The following is a 14,615-nucleotide window of genomic DNA, read 5'->3' on the forward strand; positions in this document are numbered from 1 at the left end:
ACATCCTGTAGGATACTGATCACATATGAAATATTTTTTCCAGTCCTTAGCAGCTGGAGTACATTAGAACACAAAGCACATTACCAGAAAGATTTCTATCTAGTCAGTGTATTTTATTCTAGCAAGTACGATACATGAATTTAACCACCAAACCAGAAAATCACACCTCCTGTGTGCAATGACACCATGTGCAACCATGGAAAATTACAGAGACAATAAACATCAATATCTGTGCATCTCTGTGTCTGTACCAGCAAGTTGTTCAGACAGCAATTCTTTCCCCTTACCTAAACCAGGCAAAAATCCAAGTATTTGAATTCTGTCTCGTGTTTGAGTCATGATAATGTGAATAGCTTGCTTGCTAGCAAAAGGATTTTGTCCTCTGCCAGCAGTGAAGCCCAAAGAAACCCTTGTCCATATGGAAACATGACAAAATGGCACTCCCTCAAAACTTCATCCCTTTGTGGCAGATATTAGTTTGGGATATGTCATGAGGGGTGTCTGCTGACTGCTGCCTTTCAGAAGCCGAGTGGTGCCACCACCAGCACAGTTTGGATGAAAATCAAGTGGCTGTGGCTCATTTTATAAATTCCTCTGCTGCAGTGCAGCTCAGAAACAGATGTGATCTTGTGATGCAGGCACAGGAATGATGACACAGTTATGATCCAGTCTGGAAAGCCTGCAGCAGTTTTGTTAAAACGAATGAACAGGGAACTCTCCCCTGACTTCCCACCCCCTGTGAGTAATGGGGCTGTAAAAAATTAAGAACATGTGGGATGTCCCTGAGGACACTGGTTTGAAGGCAATGCCTCTCCCTTACCTGTGTATGAACTGGGGGAGATGTACTGAAGCCACACGATGGGCAAGCTTAGTGGCAACCCCTACCCCACATAATATGACATGACATGCTAGGGTCTTTATCCTGTTATTAGCATAAAGGCAGGTCACACTGGAGCAGTCAGAAGCCCATGTAATTCTAGCCAATGTAATTGGAACCTTAAAATCAAATCTTTGGGTTGCCAGATGGAGGGCAAAAATCTGTTTTGTCATATGGGAAAACTGCCTTCTACATTACCAAACAGAAAACTGGTATTAGCTCAGGCCACCCTTGGAAGTGGATATAAACCAGACTGCAAGCTGTGATTTGCTGATAGGAAAACTAGCCATGAGAGCCATATGCTCAGCCCTAGCTGTTCCCAGCTGTTCTCCTAGGTGTGGGATCTCTCTGCTGTTTCCAACCTCAGAAAACAGACAAACCATAGCTAGCTAAGCAACTTTTTCCTCCCTCACAGCTTAATATGTATTAAGCCTAATCTCTTAAAAAACCAAACCATGCCTTCAAGAGCTTGCGACATCTTCCTTTTTTAAACAGGAGCACAAGCTAACTCAAGTTCCTGCACAAGTACTGATATTCAAATAATATCACAATACAATAACTGTACTTCACAGTCCAAAGTTTCAGCTGAAGTTTGTCCCATCTCTTCCCATGAGTCAGTGCACAAAGGAAATCCACAGCATCAAATGCACTAGGCATCTGATTTGTACACACAAAAATATCAAGAATTCCCCTGTTCTGTTAACAAGTGGATATAGTTCTTTTCAAGTTTATACATGGTTATACCCAAGAATAAAAAGAAACTTCTTGCACAGTACCATTAATTCCTCAGTACCACTAAGGTATCTTAAACCTTGGTTCCTGAAATTCTTCACAATAAGCAAGCTGATATCCCTATCACAATTTGTTTTCAATATTAAAGCACTTTACACTGACTTTACACTGGGTAAAAATGTTAAGCATCAGCAACTCCATTGGGTGGATTGCTTATTACTCAGCCTGCGATGGGGCCATGCACCTGAATCTCCACATCACAGCAGATTCAGTGACACCTTCAGCATTAATACCACACTAATTTCTGTGCACCATGCAGGAAAATGGTTCAGTGCTTTCAAAGACGAGAACTGTTATTGTTGCTGCTGCAGCCATCATTACATACCTAAATAACTTCTGCAGAGCTTCAGAGTGCTGTTTGTCCTGTTACAAAAATTGATTCACTTTAGGGTAAAGTGTACATTTCATTAATGGTTAGAGCAATGGTTTAATGACTTAAAGGCAGCCAACCAAAGAGCTAATACTAATTCCTTGTGAAATTATTAATTCTGACATACAAGAAAACATACATTTTTTTTGTTTTCTCTATGGTCCTCTGTAATTTCTCATCATTAAGCATTCCTCAAATAAAATATTTTTTTCCAAAAGTAAAATAATACTCCTTTTTTTTCAATATGTATTAGAAACATATATTGGGAAGGTCCCTAAAAAGGTGATTTATTGCAACAGCACACTGCTACTTTAAATAACTCTCTGTCTCAATTACACTTTATGGTAATAAAACCTTGAAAATTAATTAAAGCATAGAGAGGCACACACAATAGGCAAGTAGGATTGTCACACTACCTTTTAGTCTTCAGAAAGCTGAATGAGTGAAATGAATTGCTAGTTTCATCCATACTATGAATTTGTTCTCCAGCTCAAAAATGAGAATCCCATAGGATAGAAAAGAATTGATGGTTTCTGCTCAGAAGGAAGACATGGAATGAATTGCACACCCCTCCAAGACAAGGCAGTGCCAGGAAGCCTCTCTGTTGTTTCCCTTCATTTCAAACAAGCAAGTATGATATCTAAAATAGCAACTGCTTTAGTAGGTTCCAGTGGAAGGAAAATAGTGAAAGGTTTTAATCAAAACTTAAACCTTTAGGCAAATACTACCACTTCCTTTTGTGAGCTGACCTAAATTTCATAGTAAAACAGAATAAAATATTCCAAACCATAATGATGAGATTTATATCACAGAATTTACATTCTCCAGTAACCCTTGCACATTTATCAGAGCTAAACCAATTGAATTCAAAGAATGAGATTTTACATCTTTTCTTCAATTAACAGTGTTACAACAACCCAAAGCAAATATTACTGTGCAATTTCTTAAAGTTTCTAGAACACTATGCATTTTCTTTTTCTCATTTTAAAATAAAATCTTCACCTCAAGAAAATCAACCTTTTTTTTAAACAAATGCCAAAGCCTAACGAAGCAAGCAGTCTTACTGAAGATTATGTAGATGATGCTGCAAAGCACAGGGAATGTGACAGCTCATCTATCAAAGAAAACAAAAGGATTTATGCATCTAAACTAAATAGAAGCTTTTGAAACAGCATGGAGAGTAGTTGGTAGAACTTTACTTATTATAATATAAATAACTAGGAAAGTGAGATGTTATTTGTTTAACAATGAAGGCAGAAATATTAAAAGAAGATGGCACAGTTCGTTATGCAAGCTCTACGTTTGATAATAGCCTCTACCTCAATGCCTTGAAGCACATGGCAACTGATAAAAATCCTACTTTTATTTAGCAGAAATGCACTATCCCATATATGCATTTCCTAGTCTTTGAATATATTGCTCAATTACTGGTGTTTTTTATTTTCTGCTAGTAATTCACCAGAAGTAAGCTCCAGCTCCAAAGAACTGCTGGGATGAGACAGTATTGTAAGTAATTGACAGACAGCCTGACACACAGCACAAGATTGAGCGTGGATCTGTCTGCATTTAAATACTCTTCATTCTCAGGCAGTCTAACAAGCAAGAGCAACACTCATATGAGCAAATCATAATTAAGGTACAACTAATATGCACAGATTTAACTGGTCAAGCAGTGTGCTACTTAATGTTAACCCCTTTTTGCAATACCAATTTTTATTCACAGATTATTAAATATAGAAGAGCACTAGATGCATGCATAAAATATTCTGTCTTGATGGAAGACTGAATTTTGCATAAATAAAGCCAGTTTTTTATGTATCTCAAAGCGTTTTTTCTACTAGTGTTTTAAAGAACATGAGCTTCATTCCTGACAACGCAAATATTCCCTTCCATGTTGTCTGGAAGGAAACCTTTATTGTTCAAAGTTCCCAATTTGTTAAGGTTTTTGAGAAAACCCAAGGTTCACAAATACAGCATAAAACCTTCAGGAAGAGTAAAATGGGTTCTTATTTTGACATTTATTAAGCCAAATCATATTCTACCAGCTGGAAACGAACATGTCACCAAGCATTTACAGATGTTAGGATCTGCTGCATATGAGATGTTAAAATTCTAGATTAGAGAAAATGGTGTGACAAAATGTATCCCAAAGCACAGCAGAGATTCATCCATTTCCCAACTCTGTAATATAAAAAAATACATTGATTCTGGGGTGAGCTCATGTTCCCATGACACCATGTCTTAAGGAGCAATTTCAAGGAGATGTGCTATGTTTGAAAATCCCAAAGAAAAAGAACACTTTGAGAGGAAGAACAGGAGAGACAGACTATTTTAGTACTAAAAAATAAAATGCAGCAATACACAGACTAAGCAAAGATGCACATACAGCCTCCACAGGACAAATAAACATTTAACATAATACCAAACTAAATAGTAAACATCCATTAATACCACACCTTTTTTTTTTTTTTCCCTCAGGAGGATGGAGGCAATTGCCTCATCCTCCTCTCTTTAGTATCTGAGGTTCCTTTCAATTATACTGCTAGCAAAACAAACACAGTCTGCATAGAGACAACTTTGCAATTACAGCAAGAAAAAGTTGCAAGGTCCACCGAGTACAAAACACTAAAAAACTCACAGTAATAAGAAGTCAGGGGCTTAACTATTCATTTATTTAAATGTATGCTGCAGTTTTCATTTTTTCTGGTCAAATCAACAGATTTTTAATTGGCACTTTCAAAAGCAGCAGTCTATGAAAATGACAAAAAAATAATACTAGAAACAAAGCAAATACATGCCCTAAAGTCCTTTTAATTCTTGAAATTATGCTGCCCTTTTATTTGCCATTGAGGAATGTGTGCATATTATTCCCTTTTTAAACACATTTCAAATCAGCTTACACTCGAGGTTATTCAAAACTTGAGCTTATGCACAACGCTCAAAAACGCTTGGTGCACTCAGAGAAAAAAAAAGGACAACAGAAAAAAGAAAAGTGAATTAGTAATTTTACTGTAATACTGTAATAATTTCCTATGTGTTGTGTCAGGGCACGTTTGAGGGAGCCATCTGTAGGGTATCAGCTTCAATGAGGTTAAGGAACATAAACACTGAGCTGACACGAAAAATCAAAGCAAAAGAGCAAAGAAATACTACTGCGACTCGTGGTACACTTGGCACACCTTCTGCATTTAAAGACTCTGCTGCCATGCAGACTCCATCTCAATGGCTGGTGTATCACTCAAATGTCCTGAATTAATAACGGAGATACAGCCCACAGATGGCATATAGTATGGTTTGAGACAGACTCATTTTGACAGGTGACAAAGACAACTACTCATCTAGTCATGTGAAATTAAGCACTTACGGGAATGGCAGGTGTGAACTGCCTCCTTTATACAGATTTGGAAGCATCCCATCACTCACAGAAAGTGCCACACTAAAAATCCCAGACAACTCTGGGATTATGTTAAATCCACAAAGGAGGCAAGCTAAGGCTGAAATGTGAGTCCCTGCCCTTTTACAGTCTGGATGATCTAGAGTCCCTCATGATTTGGACAGATACTTAAAAAGAAAATTAAGTTTAAACCTAAGGAAAAGCAAAATATAGTCAAGGGAAAACTAGTATCTAACACTATGCCATGAACATTATATTTCAAGCTGCTATACATTTTGCATTATTTTTTACTGTTCAGACTAATTCCTATTCATTGTTTATCTACCACCATAGCTTTAATGGATTTTTCCCAACCCTCCCTCTCCATCAGTCTCTAGAAGTGGATGTTAAACACTCTCTCTCAAGAGCACTAGCGAGTAGCTTCATAACATGACTGGGGAAAAAACGTCTGAGGTTACCTGTAAAGCAGGATGTGTTACTCATGTACTTTTGCTATATGTTGATACCATGGGGTGATAAAATCTTTGACATCCGGCAATACGTGCAATTAGAGCAGCAGTCCTGTGCAAAGACATATATGGGCAAGAACATACAGGGTAACCACTCACACATACACTCCCTTGCAGGTTTTTCTAGGACTATATAATGGATTTTAACACTAACCTTCTTCACATAATATAGAACAAAAAAAAAATTCTGAGGCAAATTATTTTTCCCTGGCCATAGTCCATGTCTGTTTATTAAAATTTTCTTCCACGTAGATAAAATCCCAAGTTTTCCTCAACATCATGTTGCATCAATATTTTAAGACAGGACTGACACTGGGCAAGGGTTTATCTCAAAATCTCAGTTTGAGATCAATCTTGAAATAAATAAGCTATATGCTTCATGATGTATCCATTCAAACAGACTGCTGAGACTGTGAGAGCACTTTGGAAAATGCAATACTACTTCCCATTGCTTGGTCAGGTTTTCTCTGAGAGGAAATCTGAGGATGTCTCCTGCAGGGAAACCAAACTCCAACTTTTTTCTAAGTCTTAGTACCACGACCAAGTGTTGAAGTCTCTGGTCCTTCAGTTTCTCTAAACACAACACATAATTCTCTCTGTCATAACAAACCTCACGCTGGAGAAGTCCTGCCAGGATTTGCTGTGCTCACTTTGATGTGCCCACTGAAAGCAGCAGTGAAATTTTAAAGTGCATGCTCCCTTCACAGCCATAGGTTTGTTCAGTCTGGGGTGAACTTCATAGTGGACAGACTAAATTAGCTTCCAAGAAAACCAGAGCAGTAGCCATACTCCAGGTTCACCATGAAAGTACTCCAAGCACTGGGTGAGAACAGAGGGATTCAAAGTAATGGTATGTCTTTGAAACAGCTTTGAGTCATGGGTAGTGGGCAAGTTTGATTAAGAGAATTACATTTATTTTGAAGTAAAGACTCCAAAATGCAGACAAATTTAGATACAGTGGCATCACTACCAAATTCCGTGTTTTCCTCATCTGCTCTTAATACTTCATACTATGCACTAGTGTAAGCACAGACATATCTGTGGCAAAAGAAAACAGCAGAGAAAAAAAATCTAGTACTTTAGATTACACCCTGAATAATTATGATAAAGGCTCTTCTTGTAATGACACAGGTTAGTATTCAGCATGCCAACAAGGATTTAATATTTTGCGTGACTATAAAACATCGCATGGTTCCAAACATATCTCTCTTTTTAGACAAGAAGGCCCAAGTGAATGCAGAATTCATAATTTGAAATCACATGTCTGCTTCTCATCCCCAGACTATTCATGCCACACAAGGCACTACTACCACCGTATTTACTGAATAAAAAACTAAAGTACTAAATTGTCAGACCACACAACATAACATACTAAGGATTTTTATGAGATTAACAGTATCCTCTGACAGCAGTACCTGAAGGTAGTGGTTATGCTATTTTAAATAATGTGAAACTTAAACTGACTCCCTACCTTAAACAAACTTGAGTTTGAATGGCCACTGGCCCAGGCCCCCAGACCTACCAAGCCTTAAGCATAAGAGCCTTAATGCCCATTACAAGCACTCACAGCTTTCCTTTGCCCCCTCCTCTGCTCCAATCCCATCCCTCCTGACCCAGGGGAGGTAGTCTTCCTCCTCCTCGTGCTGGTCTCCACCAGTGGAACAGTAGAGCTGTTGGCTACCACTTTTTAGTGGAGACTATGAAACATTCCCAGATACTGGGGCAGATGAAACACTCACCTGCAGGTAAGCTCACCTAAATATGGAAGAAAAGTAAACTAATCAAAATTATTGCTTTTAGGCTGAGTCTCTAGGGAAGCTCTGTCCAGATCTCAAAACAAATTTCTACATTTAGATTACTACTTTGCTCATTGCCACATAAAATTTCAAAAGTTAAACAAATCCTTGCTGAGCAGTTGCATGTGTACAATTGTATGCAACTGATGAAAATGTCTGATTTTTAAAAAAGATATGTGAAGGGAATGACTTTGTCCTTTGCATTCCATATAAAAAGTGACACAAAATTAGTACATTTAACCGTGTAAATTTTTTTCACGGAAGTCAAACAACATCATAATTAGACAGATGACTTCTAACAAAATTAATTAATAAAATGCGGCAGCTTTTAAAACAATTAATAAAAGACGTTTACAATGAATAACACATCTCCATACCTTTCTTAGGAGGTAACAGATCTACATCTGGATTTTATCCTAATCAACCGAAATGAAAGTTAATCAGCTTCTCACTTAACTTTGGTTTTTCAAACAAAATACAGTTTTACCCTTTCCTCCACTGGAAAGTTAAAAGCATGTTGCCCATTAAAAGTTTATTTTGTTTGGTGAAAATGTGTACAGGAGACAGCTTACATTAAAAAAAAAAAACAAAAAAAAAAAAACAAAAAAAAAAAACCACAAAAAAACCCCCACCCTAATTTAGTTTGACAAATCAGCCAAAGTATGTCACCAAATTTCAAGATCAGAAATTCTTGGTCACACATGAAACACAGAAATGTGATTAAATAATCCTTAGAAAAATCATATAAACTGAAAATCGTATGAAGCACTGAAGAGGATGAGTAACAGCAGATGTTGCTACTGCACAAAAAGGCTGGTGCACACAAACACATGTTCTGCACAGCAACAGTCAAGACACATATTTTCAATAAGCTTCCATGAATTCCTCTCCCTTTGCCATGAGACCTAAAGATCCATTTTCAAAGAGATAAGAGTACCTTTCCTAAATATGAGTCAGGTAAAAAAGTCCTAAATACAGCACCTTCTCAAAAATTTAGAATTAGGAAGACTAGCTATCACAAATTTACAGATTTGTGACATGCTCACACTTACTATGATTGAAGGAAAGCAAGATTCTTTCCACTTTTCTTGGATTATAGCATGAGTGCCCCTTATCTTGGCAGAGCAGTTTGTTATTTACAGCAACTGATTTTTTTTAAAGCCTTGAGAGCTCATACAATGTATGAGCACTCATACAATGACCAGCAGCGACAAAAGCAGCAGTCTATGCCAAAACACTTTTAATAATGCGAATTAAAAATGAAAGCAAAGGAACTAACTGTGAAAACTGCTAAAAGCTTCATTTGTTTTTGTACAAGATGCTGAAGAATGCTAAAATAAAAAATAAAAAAAAATAAAGAAGAAAAGCTTGTGGTAGATATGAGAGTCCCAGACACAATGCAAAGTTCACAAAAACACGATCGCACCACTTCCTAAATGTTCCTATTCAGTATGCTGACTTAAAACTCTCTCTTAGTGAAGTGTATCCTAAACCAAAGAATAACAACCCAGGAAATTTCTTGCAATTTTCTGCAGTTCAAATTTTTTAGTTGGTGAACCGAAAACCTGCTTATTCCTACCAAGATGAGATTTCTCTAGCCGACATGCTTCAACAATAGGCAAGGGTGCAGTTATAGCACTCTGATGAGAAAACACTGTCCTTGACATCTCAAGAAAACACAAGTGCAACTATTCATGTTATCTTATCTTTGGGAAAGCAGCGTGGATACCAGCTACTTAAATGGGTACACATGCACAAAATTTACCTTCAACTACATCCTCCCCTCCTTTTTCCTCTTCTTTACAGTTACATTCATTTTGTGGACAGTTCCTAGGAATTTCAATAAATTCATTTGGTGACAGAATCCATCAAAACTAACCTACATTTCAGAAGAAATTCTCACTCCCTCCTCTGCATGAATAGGCTACTCTTTCATACTCACACTGTTACATACTTCTAATTTCACTGAACTGCTTTGTTACATTTATTTAAAGCACAGATATGCACTTACATTTCTATTTCTTATCATGGAAGCTCTAAACAGGCTAAAAATAGGATAACAAATGCATCACTGAGTGAGAACACCATATAGTATTTCTGGAAATGTGTCTGAGGTGCAGCAGGATGAAAAAGTCAATCCCATAGTCCATCACTTGGAAATGACATTTCTTTTGGTTTTTGGAAACACTAGACATACACACAATGAACATCACTGCAATAAAGTCCTACATGTCAGAGATCTCAGTAATATTGTAATTCCAAAATTACTTGAGTATCTTATTATCTCAATAACTTGTTGTGTCAGGCAAATGGTTTAACACTGTTAGGCTAATTTTGTAAATGTATTTTAAGTCTATTATGTTTTTAAGCTACTGCTTAAAATGAAAGACACTTCACACAAGGTTCCATGCTGACTCACTCAATGAATGTCCATGTTGGCATATAAATGATTCCTTTTCTTCCTTACCTCCAGATGCTCTAAAATATAGGGAGGGTTTGTCATGCCAAGCCTCAGCATAGCTCCCTCAGGAATAACTTCAACCAGCTTCCACAGAAGCGTGGGGAGGTCTGTGCCAATGTCTCTGCCATAAGCCCCTGTGTCTTCACTGGTCAGCCATATCTCACAAACACCCTCTGTGAATAAAAGAAAGAGATAATTAACAAATCTGTTTTAGAGCTGTTTATTTTATCATACAGCTGCTCACTCTTTTAAATGCAGTATTTCACATGGCTATTATGCAGCCAGACTGGGTATTCAATTGCAAAGGGGAGGGAAGGAGAAGGAAGGCTTATCCCATGGGTAGCAGTGGGTTATTAAGTTCATTTTATGAGCACAAGAGTGCTACAACAATGCTGTAAATTATCATTGCTGTGGAGTGATTAACATTCACAGCCAATGACTAATTCTGTGCTGCCTCTACAGCAAGTCAGACAAGTTTAATACTCTTGTTTTATTTTTTGAGCCTAATTCATTAAACACCGCAAGAGACATCACCCAAGCAGAGTTTGCACTAATGGCTATTACAGTAGTTAGCTTATTAACTGGTAAGCTTCCAGTGAGCAAAACCAGCTGTAAAGCACTGTGATTAACATTCCTCCTGACGTAACTATTAAAATCTTGTATTCTTTAAATTATACAATTAGCAAAGCAATATTAAGGTAGTATTGAAAAGGTTACTGACCACTGCACAACTAAGTGATAACAGAGAAAACCTGTTTCCTGGCAGTTAATGCTTCATTTTCCATCAATCAGAGCCTTAGGAAGTAGTCCATTTGATTTATATTGTAAATAGCAACCTTGAACACTGATATTTGGTAATAATATCCTCCTACTCAAACAGGGGAAAGATTGTACCACTCTTTAATAATAGTTAAAAGCATTGAGGTTTCACGCAGCCACTTCTGCCACTCTGATCAGCTTTCATGCCTTTTGCAATGCAATCCCTCTCCCTTTCCTTACCACCCCAAAGCAAGAAATAAGCCATTGAAAACAGCATGTCTGTGAAGAAAACACCTGTGATTCATAGCAAGATAAGATACCATTAACTCAGTGAAGAGATAAACTTCTAAAACCAATCGTGAACTGGTAAAAGAAATAATCAAACACTAGAAGGTGCGTAATTCATCAAAGCACTTTTTGGGCCAGCAGAGAATGTATCGTGAAACATAAATGTTTATGTTACAAATTTATACTCAAATGAGGAAAAATTAAACACATGCACAAACTTTAATCACATAAAAAGCAACAAACCCAGAAAACCAAATGCTTTAGAAAATATAAATTTGAAACTGCTACTCTTTAATTCACACTGGAACAATAATAGCAGAGAGCAAGCCACGCTGAGCATCAAAGTTAATCCTGTTGGCACAGAAATGTTTTCAAGGTAATTTATTACTTAGAATGAAAAATGCTTTAAAATTTAAGGTTAACTGGAAAATTTACTACTTCTTAAGTTCTGCTTCAAGAATAGGTTAGTGAGGGAGAATGTACGATTTGGATCTTGAGGGAAGTCTGGTGTAAAGCATTCCTGAAGTACTAAGGGCTCTTTGGTTGACCATTTGCAGTCACAAGTTTGTAGTCACACTCAAACTGAGCTCCCTGTGCAGAATCTGCCTGCAAGACACAACCACACAGTGGATCTCAGTGCATTTGCTAATGTTTTTGGAATTCATCTCACCACAGGCAATACCCACCATGAAACAGACTCTTGGGTTTGCCGCCTGCCCTACATTTTCCTGAAACACATGAAGAAAGAAGTGAATTTTATATGCTGCATGTTAAAAAGAAGAGAAATATTAGGAATCTGAATGATTGATAAGGTACTGCTTTGTTTAGCTTGTGTTTCTTTATATGAGTCTCCAATAGTCATAGCAACACTATAAAACTTCTTGATTTGCTGAGTTTCTACTGTAACAGAGTAATTCTCATTTGCAAGCTTTCAATCTAAAGATTTGCATGGGCTTTTGGGTTGGATTTCCTTTTTCCTTTTTTTCATGAAAATGGCTAATGGAACACTGCCTCACAGTTACTGAGGAAAAAAAAATAAAAATCACTGGCTATGAATGGAAATAACATTCCGGTGGAAAACAACAGTGAGCTTTTAAAGCTGCATAGGTGGGGACCATTAGCCCCCTGGTGGGCTGAAACTTCAAATTAAATCACAAGAAGAGGAAGCAGCTGTAATTGTAAATCAGCAACAGCAGGAATAACTGTCTCATCTGCTCTCCGACCAGGGTGTTGAACAACAAGCAATGGGAATAATTCATGCTGAGACACCTAAGGATATAGTCTTATTTGGGGGGGAAGGGAAAGAACACCTGCATTTTATGAAAAAGTTCACGTCCCAATTTCAGGTTGACAAAATGGATCTTCAAATACTGAAAGCTACTGTGAATGACAAATATTTACAAGTAGGATCATCAGGAAAATCAACTTTGTACATAACTGTGTGTGATAGAGGTTTTGTGTCAACTGATTTTGGGCCTTTTTAAAAAATCCTTTGTATCCTCAGTTTAGGAGCCTAAACTTACACCAGGTAAGAGGAGAAAACAATAGACCTCTCAAACAGTATTAATGAAGTCAGTCAACACTTCCTATTTTCACTCCATCCAGTTCCCCTCCAAACTCCAGCCCTCCACAGGAACCTATTTAAATCTACTGTCTAACCGTGTACAGAATTTTTTTCCTTTCTTTTGCAGTGAACTTCATTCGATCATTCACCACTCTGTTACTGGGCAATTCTGGTGCTAATAAAGGCAAGCTGATTTTGTAAACAAGAAAATTGATCCAAACTGCAGACTTCAGATGTGCAAACTCAGAGCATTTGTTACAGTATTAAGGCCAATTATCGTTATATCCAAGTAATTACAAGACTGCCTTTGGTCACAGCTCTTGTTTTATTTCTCACTCTGCCATCACTATCCAGCAGAAAAGAGAAACCTTAACAGCTGGCCTCTGATCTCTGCTCTGCTGTAACTGGAGATTACTGAGAATGAAAAGTGTTGGAAAAAGAATAGGTCCAAGCAAATGAAGGAAGTTCTCAGCCTATTCCTTCTCACATGTCTCAATATAAAAAATACTCATTGCAGATTATCTGACATAGATTTTAATTTAATTTCTGTGGGGTAAGCAATCCTTATCATAAAGGAGATAAGAAATCCTACATCTATCACTTTCACACGATATGTGCATTCCTGGCTTAGAGACCACTTAAAATTATTAATTTCTTGAATAAAAAACTGTAGGCACTTTTATTTAGCTTTATCTTCACATCACTACTGTAAACACTGTTTTCAGTAGTAGCAAACATCCTTTAAACTGAAGTGTACTCCATCAGAAAAATTAATTTATTTCAATCTACAAAAATATCTGAAGATGTTAAAACATTGGACACCAATCCCAGTGAAATTCTTGTATTTGATAACTGACTGTACAAATGAAATTAAATCCCCAAATCCTTCTGATTTTTCTTTTCCTCTCCTTCTTGCTCTTCTCTTTCCTGGCAGATTTTTTAACATGAACCAGAGTGGCTTTTCCAACAGAACAATCCTCTGCAGGCTGCCTCAGTGGGAGGCCCCTGACTCTGACCTTCTCAGTAGCCCACATATGCTTATCAATAACTGCCTGACCTCCTTGTGATTCCTTCTTCAACAGTGAATTCTTAAGGCAGCCTGCAGTGCTGCACAGACCTTAGAAATACCTCTCCCAATGCACCACAGAAATCTGAAAGACCATCTGCCAAGGGGAGGTCTCACATAAATGTTTGTGTCTTGCAGACTGGAGGACAGTCAATCTGACCATTCCTCATCACAATCTTAGAATTCTTTAAAAGCAAAAAAAAAAAAGATGGCCAAAGATAAAGGCTTAGCAAACATCAAATTGATTGCTCAGAATGAGCTTAGCCTACTTTATTTTCTCTTCAATTATTTGAGAATTTCAATTTCTCCTTATTTATTCAGCATGGATTTTACAGGAACCATTTACATACTTGATGTATGTGCTGGATCAGTGCCTTAACTGGGAAATTGTGAAGAACTGTGCATATAGCAGATCACCGCACCAACATCGATATAATGCAAGTTTAAACAGGAACTGAGATGTGGAGGGATCAGTTTCCTCCTGTAATTCTGAGGTACTCTGCAAGCATTGATTCACCCTCATTCAAGTGTCCCCTTAAGACAGGTCTATCACATGCATTAGTCCCATTGCAGGGACTTCCCTGAAAGAGAAAAATCAAACTGGGAATAACTCACTGATGCTAAGGGGGATTTGGAAGGATTCATTTCTGGTTCACCAAGAAACCCTTGTCCTTATTTCATCTGGATATATACAGGGCTTCTGGAAGACAGAAAGAATGGAGCTGGACACAATCCTGTA

General features: G+C 37.5%; 1 protein-coding gene across 3 annotated transcripts in view; it reads right to left on the reverse strand.

Annotated features, from left to right (window-relative positions):
* Window positions 1–14,615, reverse strand: part of CDKAL1 (CDK5 regulatory subunit associated protein 1 like 1) — a 393,288-nt gene that overhangs the window by 143,253 nt on the left and 235,420 nt on the right. For all 3 annotated transcript variants that reach the window (XM_033061554.2, XM_033061574.2, XM_033061564.2), the window contains exon 10: window positions 10,206–10,372. In XM_033061554.2, coding sequence (XP_032917445.1) covers window positions 10,206–10,372 — 167 coding nt within the window. The remainder of the gene's footprint in view (window positions 1–10,205; window positions 10,373–14,615) is intronic.

This window comes from Catharus ustulatus, chromosome 1, assembly GCF_009819885.2.
Source record: "Catharus ustulatus isolate bCatUst1 chromosome 1, bCatUst1.pri.v2, whole genome shotgun sequence".
Lineage (NCBI taxonomy): Eukaryota > Metazoa > Chordata > Aves > Passeriformes > Turdidae > Catharus > Catharus ustulatus.